General features: G+C 38.8%; 1 protein-coding gene and 1 long non-coding RNA gene across 5 annotated transcripts in view; one reads left to right on the top strand and one right to left on the bottom strand.

Moving 5' to 3' along the window:
* Positions 1–275: 275 nt before the first annotated feature.
* Positions 276–2,122, bottom strand: LOC117483867. The gene is made up of 3 exons (XR_004556052.1): positions 1,635–2,122; positions 1,165–1,485; positions 276–628 (listed from the first exon to the last, which is right to left on the bottom strand). It is a non-coding gene; the product is annotated as an uncharacterized LOC117483867 (long non-coding RNA).
* A 5,313-nt stretch (positions 2,123–7,435) lies between these two features.
* Positions 7,436–18,786, top strand: part of gripap1 (GRIP1 associated protein 1) — a 54,006-nt gene continuing 42,655 nt past the window's right edge. For 3 of the 4 annotated variants that reach the window (XM_034132168.1, XM_034132165.1, XM_034132164.1), the window contains exons 1-10: positions 7,436–7,576; positions 9,075–9,141; positions 9,746–9,807; positions 9,984–10,010; positions 10,380–10,487; positions 12,743–12,902; positions 14,331–14,488; positions 14,785–14,824; positions 17,137–17,303; positions 18,687–18,734. In XM_034132168.1, coding sequence (XP_033988059.1) covers positions 7,529–7,576; positions 9,075–9,141; positions 9,746–9,807; positions 9,984–10,010; positions 10,380–10,487; positions 12,743–12,902; positions 14,331–14,488; positions 14,785–14,824; positions 17,137–17,303; positions 18,687–18,734 — 885 coding nt within the window. In that variant the 5' untranslated portion in view covers positions 7,436–7,528. The remainder of the gene's footprint in view (positions 7,577–9,074; positions 9,142–9,745; positions 9,808–9,983; positions 10,011–10,379; positions 10,488–12,742; positions 12,903–14,330; positions 14,489–14,784; positions 14,825–17,136; positions 17,304–18,686; positions 18,735–18,786) is intronic. The other variant, XM_034132167.1, reaches the window with a different exon arrangement.

Below are 18,786 nucleotides of genomic sequence, written 5' to 3'. Positions count from 1 at the left end.
CTCTAGGTTTTTATCATTAATCAGATGGAATTGTGTCATGGTGTTTGAATTTATTTTAAGTGAACACAGAGACAACACATCTGCTGTACCTGATACAGAGGCACTGACTGCTTGTCTGATTTTCTGAATTGTGTCAGTGAAGAAGGAGGCAAAATCATTGCAGGCCGTGGTGGATAGAAATTCAGAGGCTACTGACACTGGGGGGTTTGTTAGTCTGTCGACGGTAGCAAACAAGGCACGTACATTGTTTTTGTTTTTGGCAATGATGTCAGAGAAGAAAGACTTTTATGCATTTTTCAATTCCAAATGATAAAAGCCAAGTCTCTCTTTATAGATTTCAAAATGGAGATTTGTTTTTCGCCACCTGCATTTAGCAGGTCATGGCCTTTCTGCATGGAGATATTTTCTTGCCAGACACTTCCTTTACCTTGGTGGGAGCAATGGCATCTATAACATTTTCCAGTCGTACTGGGAGCTGCTGACTTCACTTAAACTCTGTAGTCAGCAACAGATCATGAAACCATGGAGAGACAGAACTCTTCCAGGTGTGCCTCCTCAATGATCGTCCAGTCTAGTCGGTACCGGCAGGAACAGATAGGATGCGTGTCAACTGGACTGGACAAAGAGGCTAAGAGAAAAGAGAGCAGGAGGTGAAAAACACACTAACAGCCTGTCTGGCACCATCGCCTGGTGCATTGAGCACAGTGCATTTACATGTGTTTAAATGACAGTGATGATGATGATATCTAACATAAAAAGGACATTCTTATATCAAAATAGGTAAACTCAAACATCACTTAACATCTACGACATATTGCAAATCCAGTCTGCAACACACACTAAGATAAAGCGACTTGCAATTTGAGAAACAACTAGCAGAAACTATCAAAGCATTCTTCATAATCAGTAAACCTGCAGATTTTAACTTGAGAGGTTTTTAATCTGATGTATCCCCTAACCCTAACCCTAACAAGTTTTGAAAAAACACAAATGTTACCACACGACTAAGATTGTGCATTCTTTATGCTCAAACACAGAATAAAGTCAAGTAACGGTCATCAAATTTCACCTACTTATCTTCCTACAAACAATATCTAGCTGTAGGCCTTGAGGCCGACAGAATGAAAAAGAAAAGTGGAGAAGTGTTATTTTATTATTCTTTACCTAGGTCTCTGCTTCTTGTGCCCCTAGCGGTTGGAGCTCATCTTCTCGCGGGTCTTTTTCAATCAGCTCTCTGGCAACTTCGAAACACTCTTCCCTTCGTTTTTCACGGATTTTGCTCTTGATTCCTTCAGTCAACTTCTCCTTTGCTGAATTCCTCAGAACCTCTTTCAGCACATTGCCCTCCTCCATTATAATCAGTTTGTCATACAGAAATCTTTTGTTGGCAGAATGTTTTTTTTTCCCCCAGCATTTCGATCTGACACAGAATGGCAAGATGAAAGCCACTAAAATAATTCCAGATAGAATCCAGCCACCGATAGCCTAAAGAAAGAAAGAAAGAAAGAAAGAAAGAAAGAAAGAAAGAAAGAAAGAAAGAAAGAAAGAAAGAAAGATAGTTATAACACAACAGCATTACTTCAGATAAACTGTAACTGATGCTGATAAAGTAGATCCAGAGTGGAAGCACTCACCCGGGATGTGTTCTTCAGTTCAGCTTTAAGAACTTTCTCGTTGTCTTTGATATCCTTCTCAGCTACGCAGGCTAACTTTGCCTGTTGTTCAGAGCCGTCATTCTGACAGCAAACATACCAGTCTCCATCGAGGAACAAAAAAGCAACCCACAGCAAGCCGACTAATAATGCCCTTAAAAAATGATGGGCATAAAAACAGCAAAGACCGCAGAGGCATTTACAATGCGAGGAATAGTATTTACAGACACTTTGGAACGAACTGTCCAACAAAAGTATTAATAAAAAAATGATAAAGGGTGGCAGAAACATGTACAGGAAGCAGATCGAGGCTTGTGGTTTGCAGGTGCAGGCAAAATCCCTGTCGAGCAAAATAGTGTAGGTGAAGATAGATATGACAGCAGCGTAGGTGCTCAGCTTCTCAGTGGCGATTTTTGTTATAAGGCTCTGCATCTTTGATGTGCAGCTGGCATCAACTGACAACGATCACAGTTCTGCAGCGGGACATTTATATATACCCGCAAAAAAAAGCATTTCCTGTTCATGTTTACAAGCAGCGACGCTGTAAAGTCTTGTGTCAGAACGAGACTTTACAGCGATAGCATTGCAATCACCATTGCCTCCAATGTCTGTTTCCTTGTGTCTTACATAGTTGTTTTTATCCATCTTTGCTTCAACACTATCTTGGTATATATGGTATGATCGTAGTGTAGAGGGAATCATGGATATATAATTAAGTGCTGTAAGTCATGCCATGAGTTTCTTAGAAGGGGCCACCCGTACTAATGGGGTATAATCTTTCTATAACAAACCATGTCATTCCAGACGTGTGGAAAACTGCAAATGTTCTCCCCTTATTGAAAGGTGGTGATGAATAATTACATTCCAATTTCCAAGCTCTCTATTTTAGCTAAAGTACTTGAAAGGCTGGTGAATGATCAAATCAAAGAATATTTAAGTTTGAACAACATTCTATCTCCTCACCAGTCAGGCTTTAGGAAGCAGCACAGTACAGTAACGGCTGCTTTGAAAGTAGTGAATGATATTGTTGAAGGCTTGGACACAAAGAGCTACTGTGCTGCCCTTTTTATAGACTTATCCAAGGCATTTGATACTGTGGACCATGGCATTCTATGACCAAGCTGTTGGTTGGTTTTCAAACTATCTTTCAAATCGCAAGCAATGTGTACAATTCAGCGGTCTCTCCGCAAGCTTTCTTAAGTTAACCAGAGGTGTTCCTCAAGGTTCGGTCTTGGGACCCACCCTTTTTACAATTTATATACATGATGTGGGTCAAAGTATTGACGCCTCTGTACATCTATATGCAGATGATACTGTTGTGTACTGTTGTGCTAGCACTGTTGCCCTTGCATTTGAACGTCTGCAGTCTGCTTTTGACACTTTTCAGTCACACCTGTTCCACCTCAGGTTGGTGTTAAATTCAGACAAGACAAAAGTCATGTTGTTTTCCAATAAGAAAAAGTTACCAACTGTTCTTCCCTGCATCATGTCTGCACAGCATAACCCAATTGAAGCTGTTAACACCTACAGATACTTAGGCATCACTATAGATGAAAATCTCTGCTTCAAACCACATATTGACAATCTTTTAAGGAAACTGAAATTAAAACTGGGATTCTTTTTTAGAAATAAGGCCTGCTTCTCCACAAGTGCGAGGAAACGGCTTGTAGCTGCCACAGTTTTTGCCGCTCTTGGACTACGGGGATGTTGTGTACTAGAGATGGGCGAGTCCTGATTCATCCGGATCATTAACCCGGATCCTAGAAATGAGCTGGTCGTGACGAGTCTCCCCTCTCCATTAACCCGAGTCCTTGAGTCCCACACTTGGTGTGACGTACAAATTAAAACTATAAATTGCGTCACTCGCTACTCTCTTTATAACATGTAAAATCACATTACAACGTACCCCAGTCCATCTGCCTACCCTTTAGCAAGTATACAGGATAGCTGCCTGCCAGAAGTTATCGTTTGGCTCAGGGGAGGGGACGCGGATCAGTGAAACTTCCTGCAGACTCGTGGGGACTCAGAGGAGCCGACGGCTCCTAACCGTAATAGCATAGCAGATCCAGAGATCCATACTCGTCATGTGCACGAGCATAGCCCCTCCTCCAGCACCCGGCTCCCGCGCTATATTATGCACGAGTCAACAGCAGACTCGCAGACTCGCAAATCCTGACTCGCTGTGCAACACACAGCAGAGCAGACTCGTGCGGACTCGGAGCCGTAACCATATAGCAGCAGATCCAGAGATCCAGCAGACTCGTCCTCATGCACGAGTCAACAGCAGACTCAGATTCGCAAATCCTGACTCGCTGTGCAACACACAGCAGAGCAGACTCGTGCGGACTCGGAGCCGTATATAGCAGCAGATCCAGAGATCCAGCAGACTCGTCCTCATGCACGAGTCAACAGCAGACTCAGATTTGCCAAATCGCAAAACAACCCTTTTTTTTGTGATCAACATTTTTTATTAAAGCAAAATACACTGTGTAGCGGAGGTTAATATAACGTCAGTTTAATAGATAGATAGATAGATAGTACTTTATTGATCCCAAATTGGGAAATTGTTGTTGTTACAGCAGCATAAGGCATTTTACAATAAAACAAAACTACAAAATATACAAGAATAGAAAGAAAAATAAAATAAAATATAAAATATAAAATATACATGTCGAAATAGAAAATATACATGCAGATATTACATATATATATATATATATATACAAATATATATATATATATTCAAAATATATGGAATAATAATATGCTCGTGAAATGCAACAACTTTTCGGTTTCACCGATAGGATTTCTACGGTCTTGGTGATGCTGACTCATATGACTTGTTGGAGCAGAACACCTCTGCTACGCGCCGTTCGTTGGATGAGGCTGGATCTCTATTAAATTAAGAAAGGAATTGAAAACACCGGAATCAAAGTTATAACAAATTATCTGAGTTTACTTCTAGTAGGAAACCAAACACATATACAAGTTATACAGAGTACTCGAGCACTCCGGGCTTCAGGTTTGTGACGCGGTTTACAGGTAGACAGACCAGCCTTCAGGAAACGAGAAGTACAGACTTCAGGTTTGGGATGCGGTTTACACGTCTCTAGACCAGCCTTCAGCAAACCAGAAGCATTTTTACATACAAAAACATCAGTATTCATATCTATTTTTGGGGCGGAGATGGCTCGACTCTTCCTTCCCATTTTCCTCCCAAGCGAATCAGAGTTCCGTGAGGAGGAGCTGTGTAAGCTGATCACCTTCCCCAAGTGTCCTGATTGGCTGGATTCGCTTCTGGTCGAGGTCAATAGTTCTCACCAGGACTTGAAATTCCAAAGTCCCCTAAGGTCAAAAGTCAACCTCTATCTTCGATTCGAATCTTAACTATATTCCTTTCCCATGAGTCCTTCACATAAACTATCCCTTTTCAGACATTTGAACTTTCCTTCACCTATTTAACGATGTCTTTAACGACTTAAAACCAACATCTGGCTTTTAGGGGTGATACAGGCAAGGTTGCTGTGTGAAACACAGAATCTCTGGGTCAATGAGTTTAAAAGTGAGAATAACATTCCTATTCTAAGTGATTTATCAAAACCCGTTTGTGATTACCTAAAACAGTTCAAACAATACATGTTCACTAAAATACAATTCAAAATAATACATGTTTACTTCAATACAGTGTAGAATCATATCTTTTTACTTCAGACTCAAATGACTCGTATGATCCGGATCTCTTCAATGACTGACTCAGAAGACCCTGAGTCCGTAAAAGGATCCGGATTTGCCATCTCTATTGTGTACATGAACGCCTCAGCTCACTCCCTTCATCTGCTGGACGCTGTCTACCATGGGGCTCTGAGGTTCATAACCAACTGTAAACCCCTCACACACCATTACACGCTGTACTCTTTAGTTAACTGGACATATAAATTAATCTATACCTATGCTTGGACTGCTGCCCCTCCACATATCCACTTACATATCACACAAACAGTACAGCTATAGACCACGATCTCAAAATGACATCACTCTGTCCGTCCCCTCAGTTTGCACGGTGCTTGGGAAAAAAGCCATATCATACTCTGCCCCCTCGACCTGGAACACACTTCAGCAGGAACTTAAGCTGACCAGTTTGATACCCATCACGGATTTTAAACTAATTTTAAAAAAGCTGGATAAATCATCCGTGGGTGTTTGCACCTGCAATATCTGACTATATGAATTTTCAATGACTACTTTTTACAATGTTTTATTTGATTGTTGCCTCTGTGTTTAGTGTCCTTTCTGTCTGTGACTTTGTGTGGTAGTGTTACCACTGATCAGGTCTCTCTTGAGAATGAGACCCTGTGTCTCAATGACATTTTCACCTGTATAAATAAAAGCTAAAACAATGTAAACAATTGGTACACAAAGTCTCCCTATGCAGTCTGTGTTTTGTGATCACCCAGTGCTGCTGCAGTGGACACGAATAACTGATTCACTTGCCCTGGAATCGATTCAGTGGAAAAGGTTTTTTTTTGTCTTTGTCTTTATTTTACTAAGGACCATACTGAAAAGCGGAGATGTTGAAATGATATTGTCGAATGTAAAGTTTTTACACAGTTTGTTTTCTTGTCATTTCATAATAAAAATGAATTCACAGATCATTGTATGTAACAATACATGAACATCCTCCAGAACTCTTTCAGAACGGCAACAACTGTGTGATATGCAATTACACAGGACGCAGCAAAAGTTGTGCAGCACAAGATGGAAAATAAGGGCCTTAGAGGACACACCACAAGTGCATGTGGTCGTATGTGGTGATATTATGTGCTGAGTTTTTGGTATATTTACGGTGTTAGCATCTTAAACCCGGCTCTACACACTTTCTCGGAAACTTACAAAGTGGTGGTGTGCAAACCAACTGCAGAAATATATCATATATGAAAATGAAAGCAAACAGTTAGCTTGGTTTAGTGAAATTCTCACACAATGTATTAAGAGAAACGACTAACAAAGCAACACCTGGGTGTTTACTGATGTTTTTGTAATTTACTATATAATTAGAGGTCAGAAATTGTATATCATAATAAGAACAAATTAATAAGTATGAAACCAGGACAGTGGCTTTAAATGTTGGCAAAAACAGGTGTTTGTTTTACTTAATTAAATTATCTTAATACATTCTCCACAGTGGTGTAAAGTAACTAAGTACATTTACTCAAGTACTTAAGTAAAATGTTGAGGAACTTAGAAACATGATTATCTCCATTTTCTGCTACTTTGTACTTCTACTCCACTACATTTATTTAATACCTTTAGTTACTTTACAGATCTGGATGAATGATGTGAAATATAATCAAGTCTTAAATCAGACTTTAGTAAATTCACAAGCTACCCTGCAGTATACAAAGTCATTCAAACTAGCTGCACCTTTACCAGCTTTGAGAACACTTTCATGATCAATCATTATAAAACATATCATATATATTATTCTGAAATGGACCAATCGGCACAATGACTACTTTTACTGTCGCTACTTTAAAGTAGCCTATATGTTGATGCTAATACTTTTCTACTTTTACTTGAGTAACATTTTGAATGCAGGACCTTTACTTGTAACATATAGTATTCCTACACTCTGAGTACTTCTACTTGTACTCCACTACAAGATCTGAGTACTTCTCCCACCTCTGATTAAAGGATCTTAATTAATTCTCCACCACTGGAGCAGCAGGCAGGCTTTAGCCCCATTTGACTGTCGTTGTTTCTTGGTTCCGGGAAACAGAGTCAGAGTGAGAGCTCCTCTTCTTCTTCTTCTTCTTCTCTTCTCTGCTCCTCCTCCGTCTCCTCCGCTAGCTTAGCCTACTAGCCTACCTCAGGTAAACATGGCCCTGTCCCAGGCTCTGTCAGAGGAGGAGTTCCATCGGATGCAGGTGAGATACATGAAAAATAAACCCGACATTTGTTGTTTCAGGTCGGTGGACTGTCTGTTGTGTGATGTCACACCTGTCAGTTGCTGCAGGTGTGACATCACTGACAGTTAGCTCTCTCATGCTAACCGTTAGTAGCCGTTAGAAGTTAACGGTTGTCCGGAAGCTTATCCTGTAATATATTGTTATTAATTTAACAATGTCAGGTCAGTCTGAGAAGAAGCACAAGTCATTAAATCACATATTGAGGGAAAATATATTTTTATTGACAGTTTACAACAGTATGCTAGCTCAGTTAGCTCAAGCTAGCTTAGCCTCCTCTGCTGGTAGAGAAACATGTAGCTTTCCTGAAGCTAACCCTTATTTTTATCTGCAGTATGCTAACATGTTAGCATCCACGGGACAGATCACGGGGTCTCAGAGGGGTTTCTGTTTGATTGAACAGCCCAGTGTTAGCTGTCATTTATAGCAAATTAATGATACATGTAATACAAGTACACAGTGTGTAAACAGGCAGATGTGGAAGAAGTAATCGGATCCTTTACTGCTGTATTAGTACTAATACCTCACTGTGAAAATGAGTAGGAGGATTTTTCTCACTTCATCATTCAGTATGACAGACATTCAACTTTAACACATCTGCAGACATGTTTTTTACTAGAGAGGAAGGGAAGGAAAACTCATCTGAAAAATAAACTAAAGAGGAAATGTATTGGAAAGTACAACCTTTACCTTTGAGATGTAGTTTTGTGGAAGTAAAAAGAACCAGAAAATACTCAATAAAATAATGAAGTAAATGTACTTAGTTTACTTATATAATATTTGTAATATGCTACCTTTTAACCTGTTGTATTTATAGTTATCATTCGCCCGATTACATTACTTGCAATATGTATATTAAGCTTTTAGACCTTTTGCATCGTTATGTATATTTTCTTTTTTTCATTTCTTTATTAATGCACTTTTTCTTTCTTCGGACTGCTGCACAATAATTGCCCTGAGGATAAAAACAGTTCTCTTATCTTATCTTTTCATAGGGTGTGCACCGTGCACTCTATTTTATTATTATTATATTTACAGTAGGATAACTGTCTGGGCATGGACCAGGGAGCTGGTATCAATGATAATATGTATTTAATTATTGTGCTGTGAGGAAAACATTATCTGGCAACACAGCTGAGAAGTGATTTTTAACGTTTTAGCCAATTTTAGACACATTTATAAACCAATTATAGTTATTTCTGCTGTTATTACCTGTGTAAAGTGATGTGCTCCTCCTCCAGTTTGACCTTATGTCCATTTCTAACACTACATTGTCTGTTTCGTCTTTCTCTCTGACAACACACTGAGCTGTTTGCTAGACACTGTTGAACAAAGTCTGACTAACAGAAAATATGTCATCGAGCCTTCTTTCCATTTTATTTTTGGGTGATTGAGAAGCTAGCTGTGAAGCTCTCCCCATCACGAGAAGCAGTTTCATGCTTCTTGTGTGTGTGTGCAGGCTCAGCTGCTGGAGCTCAGGACTCAGAACTACCAGCTGTCTGATGATCTCAGGAAGAACTCGGCCGGTAAAACACCTCTGCATGTTTCCTGATAATAATCTATATATTGGATATGTGTAGTTTTCCTGTCTCTGACTTCATCCTAGACTGATATCACTTTCCCTTCTGCTCTCTACAAAGCAGTTTTTATTTTTACTGAACAGATATTCTCTTTAAGACCAAGCAAGTGTTTTAAGTTTTCTTTGGTTCAGTTCCTCTCTTACAATAACTCTTCATATTCTATGGCGGCCTTACCCTAACAAAAGGAAATCCTCAATTTGCATAGAGTGATTCATCTGATTAAGTCCAACTTTCAAACCAACTTTAAAGAAATGTACTTTAATTTAGGTCCTCCAGAAAAGCCTTGCCTTGTGCAGCATTGTCATGTTTAATCAGTTGAATTTAGTAACAGATGAACAGTGAAATTCAGCAAAGGTGTTTGTTTTCTTCATAAAATAAATAATTAACTTGTGATTTTGTATAATTTATGAGTCAAACACCTGATTTACTCAGGTTACGCGGTGAAGACTTTCAGCCTGCAAACTGCTTACATACAGTTTACCTCAGGAATAATCATGTGTATTATAAATGAATGATTAATTGTTCATCAATAATGTTTGTTGTGTTTCAGAACTGAACGCCGTCCGTCAGAAAAATGCGGTTTTGGAAAGAGATTTTGTCAAAGCACAGAAGGTAAGGAATGCTTTATTTTTATTAGAAATTATTTATATTTTCTGAACAAAGACTGATCTATTTCACTTGGATTTGGTGGTCTGATGTACGATGTTGTTATGCTCTTAGATATACCTGACTAGTTGTCTGACCCAGATTTGTTTATATTCATCAGTGTGATTGTTTTTTCTCCTCAGGCTTTGAATAAGAGCAAGAAGGCTCAGGTGAGTTTTGTTTGTTTGTTATGCTTACTGCAGGATTACACGTTATCCCCACCTGCATGACTGATTCAAGTACATTTCACAGTAGTATTTGATCTCAATTGTTTTTGTTTGTTTAAATATGAGTGTCTCATTTCAGTAGTTTTAACATTGTCTAATACCAGTCTTGTTTATTTCTAAATATCAGCTTTACAAAGTGACTGTAGTTACCTTTTCAAATCATTTCTTGTTTGTAAGTTTCATTTTTAACCACGGTCATGGTCCTGAGCATTACATTAGTTTTTGTGCAAAGACAATAAAGACATGTATTTATAGAACATGGACTGTAAGCATTTATTGATATCTTTGTTGTTGTTGTTGTTGTTGTTGCAGGAGGTGGAGGCACTGCTGAGTGAGAATGAGATGCTTCAGGGGAAACTCCACAGTCAGGAGGATGACTTCAGACTACAGAACAGCACGCTGATGACCGAACTCTCTAAGGTAGCGCTCTCTCTCTCTCTCTCTCTCTCTCTCTATCTCTCTCTCTCTCTTCTCTCTCTCTCTCTCTCTCTCTCTCTCTCTCTCTCTCTCTTTCTCTCTCTCTCTCTCTCTCTCTCTCTCTCTCTCTGTGCATTCACATCCTACTAACATGTAGAATATATCACTTCTATCTAACTGACACTGTTTCTAATCATTGAAATATCCCACAGTTAGCAGCAAATTAACATCAGAAGTTCCCGTGCTCAATCAATGTGACATAAGAGGCGTTCAGGAACAGTGCAGAGTGTAGGTCACCCATGTTTTGACAGCGCTCAGAGTCCAACTACTGTATTAAGGCCAACTAGAGGCTGGATTTATTAAAAATAAATGTGTTTTTTTTCCCCATGAGTTGGCCGTGATAAGAAACTGGACAAATAAGAAACTTGACTGAGACACCCTCTTAGAAACTGTAGGAAAATACTTTACTGACGTTAAACACATCCTATACATCAGCACCATGACCCAGAACACTGGTAACCTATAAACATATTCAAATACATTTTACAATAAATAAAAACATGCAAAAAAGTAGGTCCAATAGGAATAACACTATACTTTGAGAATAAAATATATGCAGTGTATCAGAATTTATAGTGGCAGAGCTGTGGAATTATAAAAGATGAAGCATTCAATAGAAGTGTGCAAAATATAGGGAGAAATGTGCATTTACAGTATGGAGAATGAGGAATGCCTCACATGATGTGTGTTACTGTGTTTATGGGAGAGGAGAAGAGTCGGTAGCATCTGGAGAATTACAGAACTGAGAAAGATTAACGTTATTTGAAAGTTAACCTCTTCTCTATAAACTATTAAATCTTACTTTATATATTTTTTTGTTATTCCAATAAATGTGTGTCTTTCAGCTCAAAGGTTCCTCCTTAATTCAACATGTATATTTTCTACTTTCTTGTTTATTTCTATTCTTTTCATTTGTATTGTACAATGCCATGTCTTTTTATGCTGCTGCAACACAAAAATGTCCCTAATTGGGATCGATAAAGTACTTCTTATCTTATCTTACTGAAGACGACAGATGGTGTTAATACCCTCTCTGGTATCTTCTTTTTTTTGTATTACTGCCACATTTTATTCCAAATTTTATTCCATTCTATTTCTATGTAAATACTGCTATATTTTATTATACTTTTTATTATTTTTAATATTTTGTAATGTTATTATAGTTTTCTTAAAATAGTTCTCTATCTGTGTTTTACATTTTTGTTTTACTTTTAGATAGATAGGTAGATAGGTAGGTAGGTAGGTAGGTAGGTAGGTAGATAGATAGGTAGATAGATAGATAGGTAGGTAGGTAGGTAGGTAGGTAGGTAGGTAGATAGGTAGGTAGATAGATAGATAGATAGGTAGGTAGGTAGGTAGGTAGATAGATAGATAGATAGGTAGGTAGGTAGGTAGGTAGGTAGATAGGTAGGTAGATGGATAGATAGGTAGGTAGGTAGGTAGATAGATAGATAGATAGATAGGTAGGTAGGTAGGTAGGTAGATAGATAGATAGATAGGTAGATAGATAGATAGGTAGGTAGGTAGGTAGGTAGATAGATAGATAGATAGATAGGTAGATAGATAGATAGATGGATGGATGGATAGATGGATAGATAGGTAGGTAGGTAGATGGATAGATAGATAGATAGGTAGATAGATAGATAGATAGATGGATGGATGGATAGATGGATAGATAGGTAGGTAGGTAGATGGATGGATGGATGGATGGATGGATGGATGGATAGATAGATACTTTATTGATCCCAATTGAAGAAATGTTTGCGTTGCAGCAGCATAAAAAAGCAAGGCAATGTATATAAGAGAAATTAAGACACAAGAAATAAACAGTCCAAAATATTTCTGAAATAGAAATAAAATAGCATAAAAAGTTAAAGAATATAAAATATAATAAAAAAATAAATATTTAAATGTGGAAAATATACAAGTAGAAATACATATTTCCAGTAACAAATATAATGCAGAATATTATTGTGCAAGAAAGGATTGTCCAAAATGAAATAGAATATGAATTATGTAAAATGTAGAGTGGGGGTTTAAGTCCAGTAATCAAGAGACGCTGTGGAGCAGACAGTTCTCTGCCAGCCAGAGGTGATTTGTTATAGAGTTTTATGTATGCACCACGACATCAAGTCAAATTCCTCGTACGTGTCAACCTACCTGGTGATAAACCTGATTCTGGTTCTGTTTGGTTCCAGCTGTGTACGCAGATCGAGGAGCTGGAGCAGGAGAACCAGGGTCTGAAGGACGGAGCAGCCTCTGCACCCAGCCCCCCCCCAAACCCCACCTCCAGCCCTGTGGATGGAGAGCTGCTCCGCCTGCAGGCCGAGAACTCCACCCTGCTGAAGAAAATGAAAAGTGAGTCCTTATCTGTTTCATTGTGTTGCTCTGTTGGAGGAGCCTGTGACCTAAGCATTTCATTGTCATAACTACACTGTAGCTATGCACACATGACAATAAAAAGCCTTGAACCTTGTAGCTGCCAGCTCAGCAGTGTGGAAGATGTGACTTTTTCTATTCTTAAGAATAAAAGACAAAACTAATTACGAGACACCATACAGATGAAATAAATGTCCAAGTCCTAACTGGTGGGTTTGAAGATGCTCTTAAAAGTGTCCACAGTAGTTAAAAATAGAGCTGCAGTGATAAAATCAGAATCAGAGTCAGAATACCTTTATTAGTCCCACGGAAGGGAATTGTGCGTAGTTACAGCAGGAAAAAGAGCCACAGACAGCTTAATGTTACATATGTTAAATATGTGACATGCATTAAAAAAAAGTACTAAGTTATGATATAATAAAAAATATAATAAAAAATAAAAAAGTTACATAATTTAAAAAAAATACACATCCTGTAACAGTTCTTAGGATTTAGCAGCCAGGTATATATTACACAGTTATTAACAGCATCTATATATATTGCACATATTGCACATAGGTGGTTGGTATTTAACAGCAGCAAGTTACACAATTTACAAAATACACACCCTGTAACAGTTCTTAGGATTTAGCAGCCAGGTATATATTATACACAGTTATTAACGGCATCTATATATTGCACATATTGCACATAGTTTGTTGGTATTTAGCAGCAAGGGGTGATATAGTCTGTGTTGTGGTGTGTGTGTGTGTGTGGGGGGAAGGAAAGACCTGCGGTATCTCTCCGTGAGACAGCAGGGGTGCAGCAGCCTATCGCTGAAGGAGCTGCACAGTGAGGACAGGGTGTCCTGGTGGGGGTGGGACACATTATCCAGCAGGGAGGACAGCTTGGCTGCTGTTCTCCTGTCTCCCACCACCTCCACAGTGTCCAGAGGACTCCCCAGGACAGAGCTGGCCTTCTTTACCAGTCTGTTCAGTCTCTTCCTGTCAGCAGCCCAGATGCTGCTGACCCTGCAGGCCACATAAATAGATAACTTGATCAACAGAAAATGTAATTTAAATTAGCACTAATTTCCACATTTTCAAGCTAAAATGTCAAAAACTAAACACTGATTCCAGCTTTGGATTCAATGCTTTTATTTGCCAGAAAAAAGCAATCTAATAGTTAACTTGATGTGTTTGGTTTTTGGACACTGCTGTTTGAAAGGGACAAGATATCTCCTTGGGCTGAGGGGAAATATTACCTATGACAAAATGATTCATAAAAAATAACATTTATCAATAATAACAGTAATTATTCTTAAATCCATCATATTACTTATTAGCCAGGAAACATGCACAAGACAAACCAAATACATATTTTATTGAATTCCTGTGGTGTTTAATAAATAAATGATTCTTCCTGCAGCTCTCCAGGAGCGCTTCGACATGGAGCAACAGAGACAGCCGGTCGCCGAGGGCAACCAGAGCGCTGCCATGGAGACAGCCGGCGCCAACGGAGTCTCTGATGCCACAGGGAAGGGGGAGGAGCCGACATCAGAGGGAGCCAATGAGAGACTAGAACAGGTGACAAAATATTTTCTTGGGAATATTTCAAATATTTTAAAACCCGGTCTTATTTTTTGGCAATGAATATTTATAATAAAACTTTTATTTTAAGGATAATGATAAAGCATTACGTTTTACATTGTTCTTATCTCTGTTGTTTAATTTATCAACTCTAATTTATTGATTTTCTAGTTTTTAATTGTTAAGAAAATGCCAACAAATTGTAAAGTGGGAGATTAACACTGAGAACTTTCATTTGATAATTTATTGCATTTTTTTGTGTGTTTGTATTTTATGTAATTTCCTGTTTGCAGAAGGAGGCTCAGCTGGAACACAAAGAGAAACAGCTACATGGTGATTTTAAACTTTATCACATACAGCATTTCCCTTTTAAAACACAAACTCCTGTCTTTTCATTCGATCTTCGATAGTTCTCTGGTCTCTGGCAAACACACTTATATTATGCAATTTGATTTAACCAGTTACCATGTCATATTCATGAGTTAGTAGTTGACTTAAAGACCATTTAATCAATTGAATTTCACATTGCTTAAATAGAGTGCCACAGTGACGCGTCCTAAAACCCGGAAGTAAACTCCTTCCGGTGCCCTGGACAAAAACGCAATGCAATTTCTCCATACAGTAGGATTTAGGAAAATAGCTGGAAATAAGGTCTGTGGTTGAGACACATTGAAGAGACGGATCACGTTTTGTTCAGCCGGATAATCTCCACACGTCTACCCTACTTTTATCATTTTCTAATCATAAATCTAGTCGCCAGAAGCAAAATGCTAACGTTATGCTATAAACGAACTACAGCAGGGTCGCTGCTTCAACGTCACGCCAACTTAAGATCCATATTCAAACATACAGATTCAAAATGGTACGAGTTGAAGCGTTTGTTTGAACACTTTGCAGGAGGCAGGCACTTGCTTTCAAGCAGAACAGGAACAAACTTAGAGGAGTGTTTACGTGTTCGGCGTAATGACGTACAACGGCCTCCACAACTTCTGTAGTCCTATTCAGCCACTTGGTAACAACCATCGTTTTTCAGACACGTCAACTCTTCAGAAATCACCAGTGGGGTCACTGCTGATGGATTTAATGTCGTAGAACAAAACGTGACCCGTCTCTTCAATGTGTCTCAACCACAGACCTTATTTTCAGCTGTTTTCCTCAATCCTGTGGAGAGATCCCATTGGCTCTGAGACGAGGGAACAGGACCTGGTAAAATGCTGAGGACGCGTCACTGTGACACTCTATTCTGCGATATTGTCTCAATTATCAGATTACTTTAAGCATTGTTAAAAAAAATACAGCCTCTGTTTAAAGGTTAAAACTTGTGTTACACTAAATATGTTACTTATAATAGATAAAACATGTGAATCCACCAGTTTGACCCTTTTTATCACGCTTGTTGCACTAAATTCTCAAATATCAGCCAGAAATCTGTTACAGTAACATTACAACTCTTCCTCCTATTGATTTGTCATGTTTTCTTCCTGCTTGTCATTATTTGAAATCTGGTTTCTATTTGATAATTAACGATAAAGTCTCAGCCTGGCTTTATTAAAGCGTAGAGCAGCTAGCTGGCTCAGGGCAGACACACACTACCAGCTGACGGACATCAAAATGTGTAACTGAGGAAATATCAGGAGCATCATTCAAAAGTTATTTTCTGGCAAAGCTGCAACGCCAACTTACCTGATTCTAAAGAGGACAGTAATAACCAACTGTTACCAAAACACTACTGTAGTCTACATACTTGATATATGATGAAAGTCATTGGGAAGTTGTCATTTTGTTTGGGTGATCAAGTCTGTGTTTTATGACTGAATTCTATTTGAAATTCAAGATTTGAAACTCTTTTTGGGGGGAAACGTGTTTTTTGTATCTTCAGATAACCGCCCAATTTCTGCACGATGTGAGACAGGTTTATGAAGCAAACCTTGTGGTTATTAATTGTTAAATTATGACATCACTCATCCGTCTTTGTTTGGTTTCATATTATCAGATATAGCAGAAAAAACCAAGTTAAAATTAATTAAATTAAAAATGTTTTAAATGTTGACTTTATTTGATTATTTTACAAAAATAATTAGCGAACTGTTGATAGTTTGCCCTTTGGTTTATTATATTTTTGAAATCTTAAAACCTAAAAGCAGCAAGTTTCGTCAGAAGATGGACCTGATAAGTCTTAATAATCACCGTGACTTACATGATCTGTGTCATGAATAGTTGTCTTTGTGACATTGTGGGACAGGATTATCTCCTTTCCTAAAGCATGATCCAGTGTATCCTAAAGGAGATATCAAAGGAAGCATTGAAGCTCCTTTCCTATCATTTAGTCAAAGTCAAAGTCAACTTTATTGTCAATCTCAAAAATATGTTTGTACTCACAGAAAGATCGAAATACTGTTTCCCACAGTCCCGAGGTATAAAATAACACATTAAAATACAAGAACACTCAATAATTACAAAAAACCACAAAATAACCGTTTACTTCAAAAATAACCGTTTACAGAATTCAAACCGCTCTCATGGTGTTTGCCTTTGCTGCTCAGCCAGAGAAACTCAGGTGATAATTGGGTCGTGCAGAGAGGAGCTGGTGTAGTGTGTGTCTGGCCTAACAGACTCCCCCCTGCTGTGTGCGGCGCCCCCTTTAGGCCTGTCAGAGAAGAGCGTAGAGAAGATTGTAGCTAAGCAGGCAGCGATAGGCTGGTCGGCTGCTCTCTGTCCAATAACTCACTGCTTTGGACCAGAGCTGGAGATGGCACTGAACACCGAGCAGGAGGAGAAGAGGCTGCTGAGGGAGCAGATCCACGCCCTGGAGGTACACACACACACACACACACGCACGCGCATGCATAAAACACACACGCACGCATAAAACACACACGCACAGAACACACACACGCATAAAACACACACGCACAGAACACACACGCACGCATAAAACACACACGCACAGAACACACGCATAAAACACACACGCACAGAACACACACACGCATAAAACACACACGCACAGAACACACACACGCATAAAACACACACGCACAGAACACACACACGCACGCATAAAACACACACGCACAGACCACACGCATAAAACACACACGCACAGAACACACACGCACGCATAAAACACACACGCACAGAACACACGCATAAAACACACACACGCATAAAACACATGCACAAAACACACGCACAGAACAAACACATACATACACACACACGCACAGAACACACGTGCACAGAACACACACACACATGCATAAAACACACACACACCCATGCACAGAACACACACACGCATAAAACACACACACCCACACACATGCACAAAACACACACACGTGCGCACAGAACACACACATACATACAGACACACACACACAGAACACACACATACACACGCACAGAATACACAACTGTATTGATCACACATCTACTCACTCTTTACTTCAGCTGCTATAAAACAAGTTCACAGAAAACCAGACAACACTCGACCTACACAACTACACTCTCAAGGAGCCCATCAGAAAACATCAACAGGCTATTTACAAAAAATGATTAGCCAACAAACACAATGAGTTATCCCTGATATTTGATTTTAATATATCCTATGTACTTCTATTTTAGTTTAGTTTTTTAACATTCATAGTTTTTATTGGCCAAAATTGTATTTATTTTCTTTTTGTTTGTTTGTTTTGAATGTGAAGCATTTGGGGCTACAAGTCTTCAGGAAAGATGCTTTATAATTAAATCAAGTTAAAATATATCACATTTGACTTATATTACTACATTCAGAAAATGCAGGCTTATGCGAAAACAATGGAGATCAGATTTAATTTCTCTACAAATTATCCCACAATTCAGCATGTTTCCTGAAGTCCGTGTTTTCTCATATGTTCACCAGACTGGTGCTTTGGTCAAGTATTAAAATGACCAACAGCTATTGTGAAAATAAAGGGTTTCTAGAAATGTGGTATACCTCCAACAATCAGAGAGTACTGCTACCTCAAGTTTATGGGAAATCTGGACTTTCTGGAGTTCAATTTGCCACTCCCAAAACACGAGAGAAAGGCCTGTGTGTGTGTTTTGTAGTGTAGATTTAAATGCTTGTTTATATGTGTAAACAAAAACAGTTTCTCTGTTGTTCTCTTGACTCTGAAACTGTACTAACACATTTTCTCCTGTCTGCCTTCAGGCGTCCAAACAGGCAGAAATCACCAAACTGCAGGAAGAGATAACAAAGGTGAATGATCAGGCAGCATGACGCCTTCATTGATCGATTGATTAATTTAATT

Source organism: Trematomus bernacchii, unplaced genomic scaffold, assembly GCF_902827165.1.
Source record: "Trematomus bernacchii unplaced genomic scaffold, fTreBer1.1, whole genome shotgun sequence".
Classification (NCBI taxonomy): Eukaryota; Metazoa; Chordata; class Actinopteri; order Perciformes; family Nototheniidae; genus Trematomus; species Trematomus bernacchii.
This window is presented reverse-complemented; position numbering and strand designations above follow the sequence as displayed.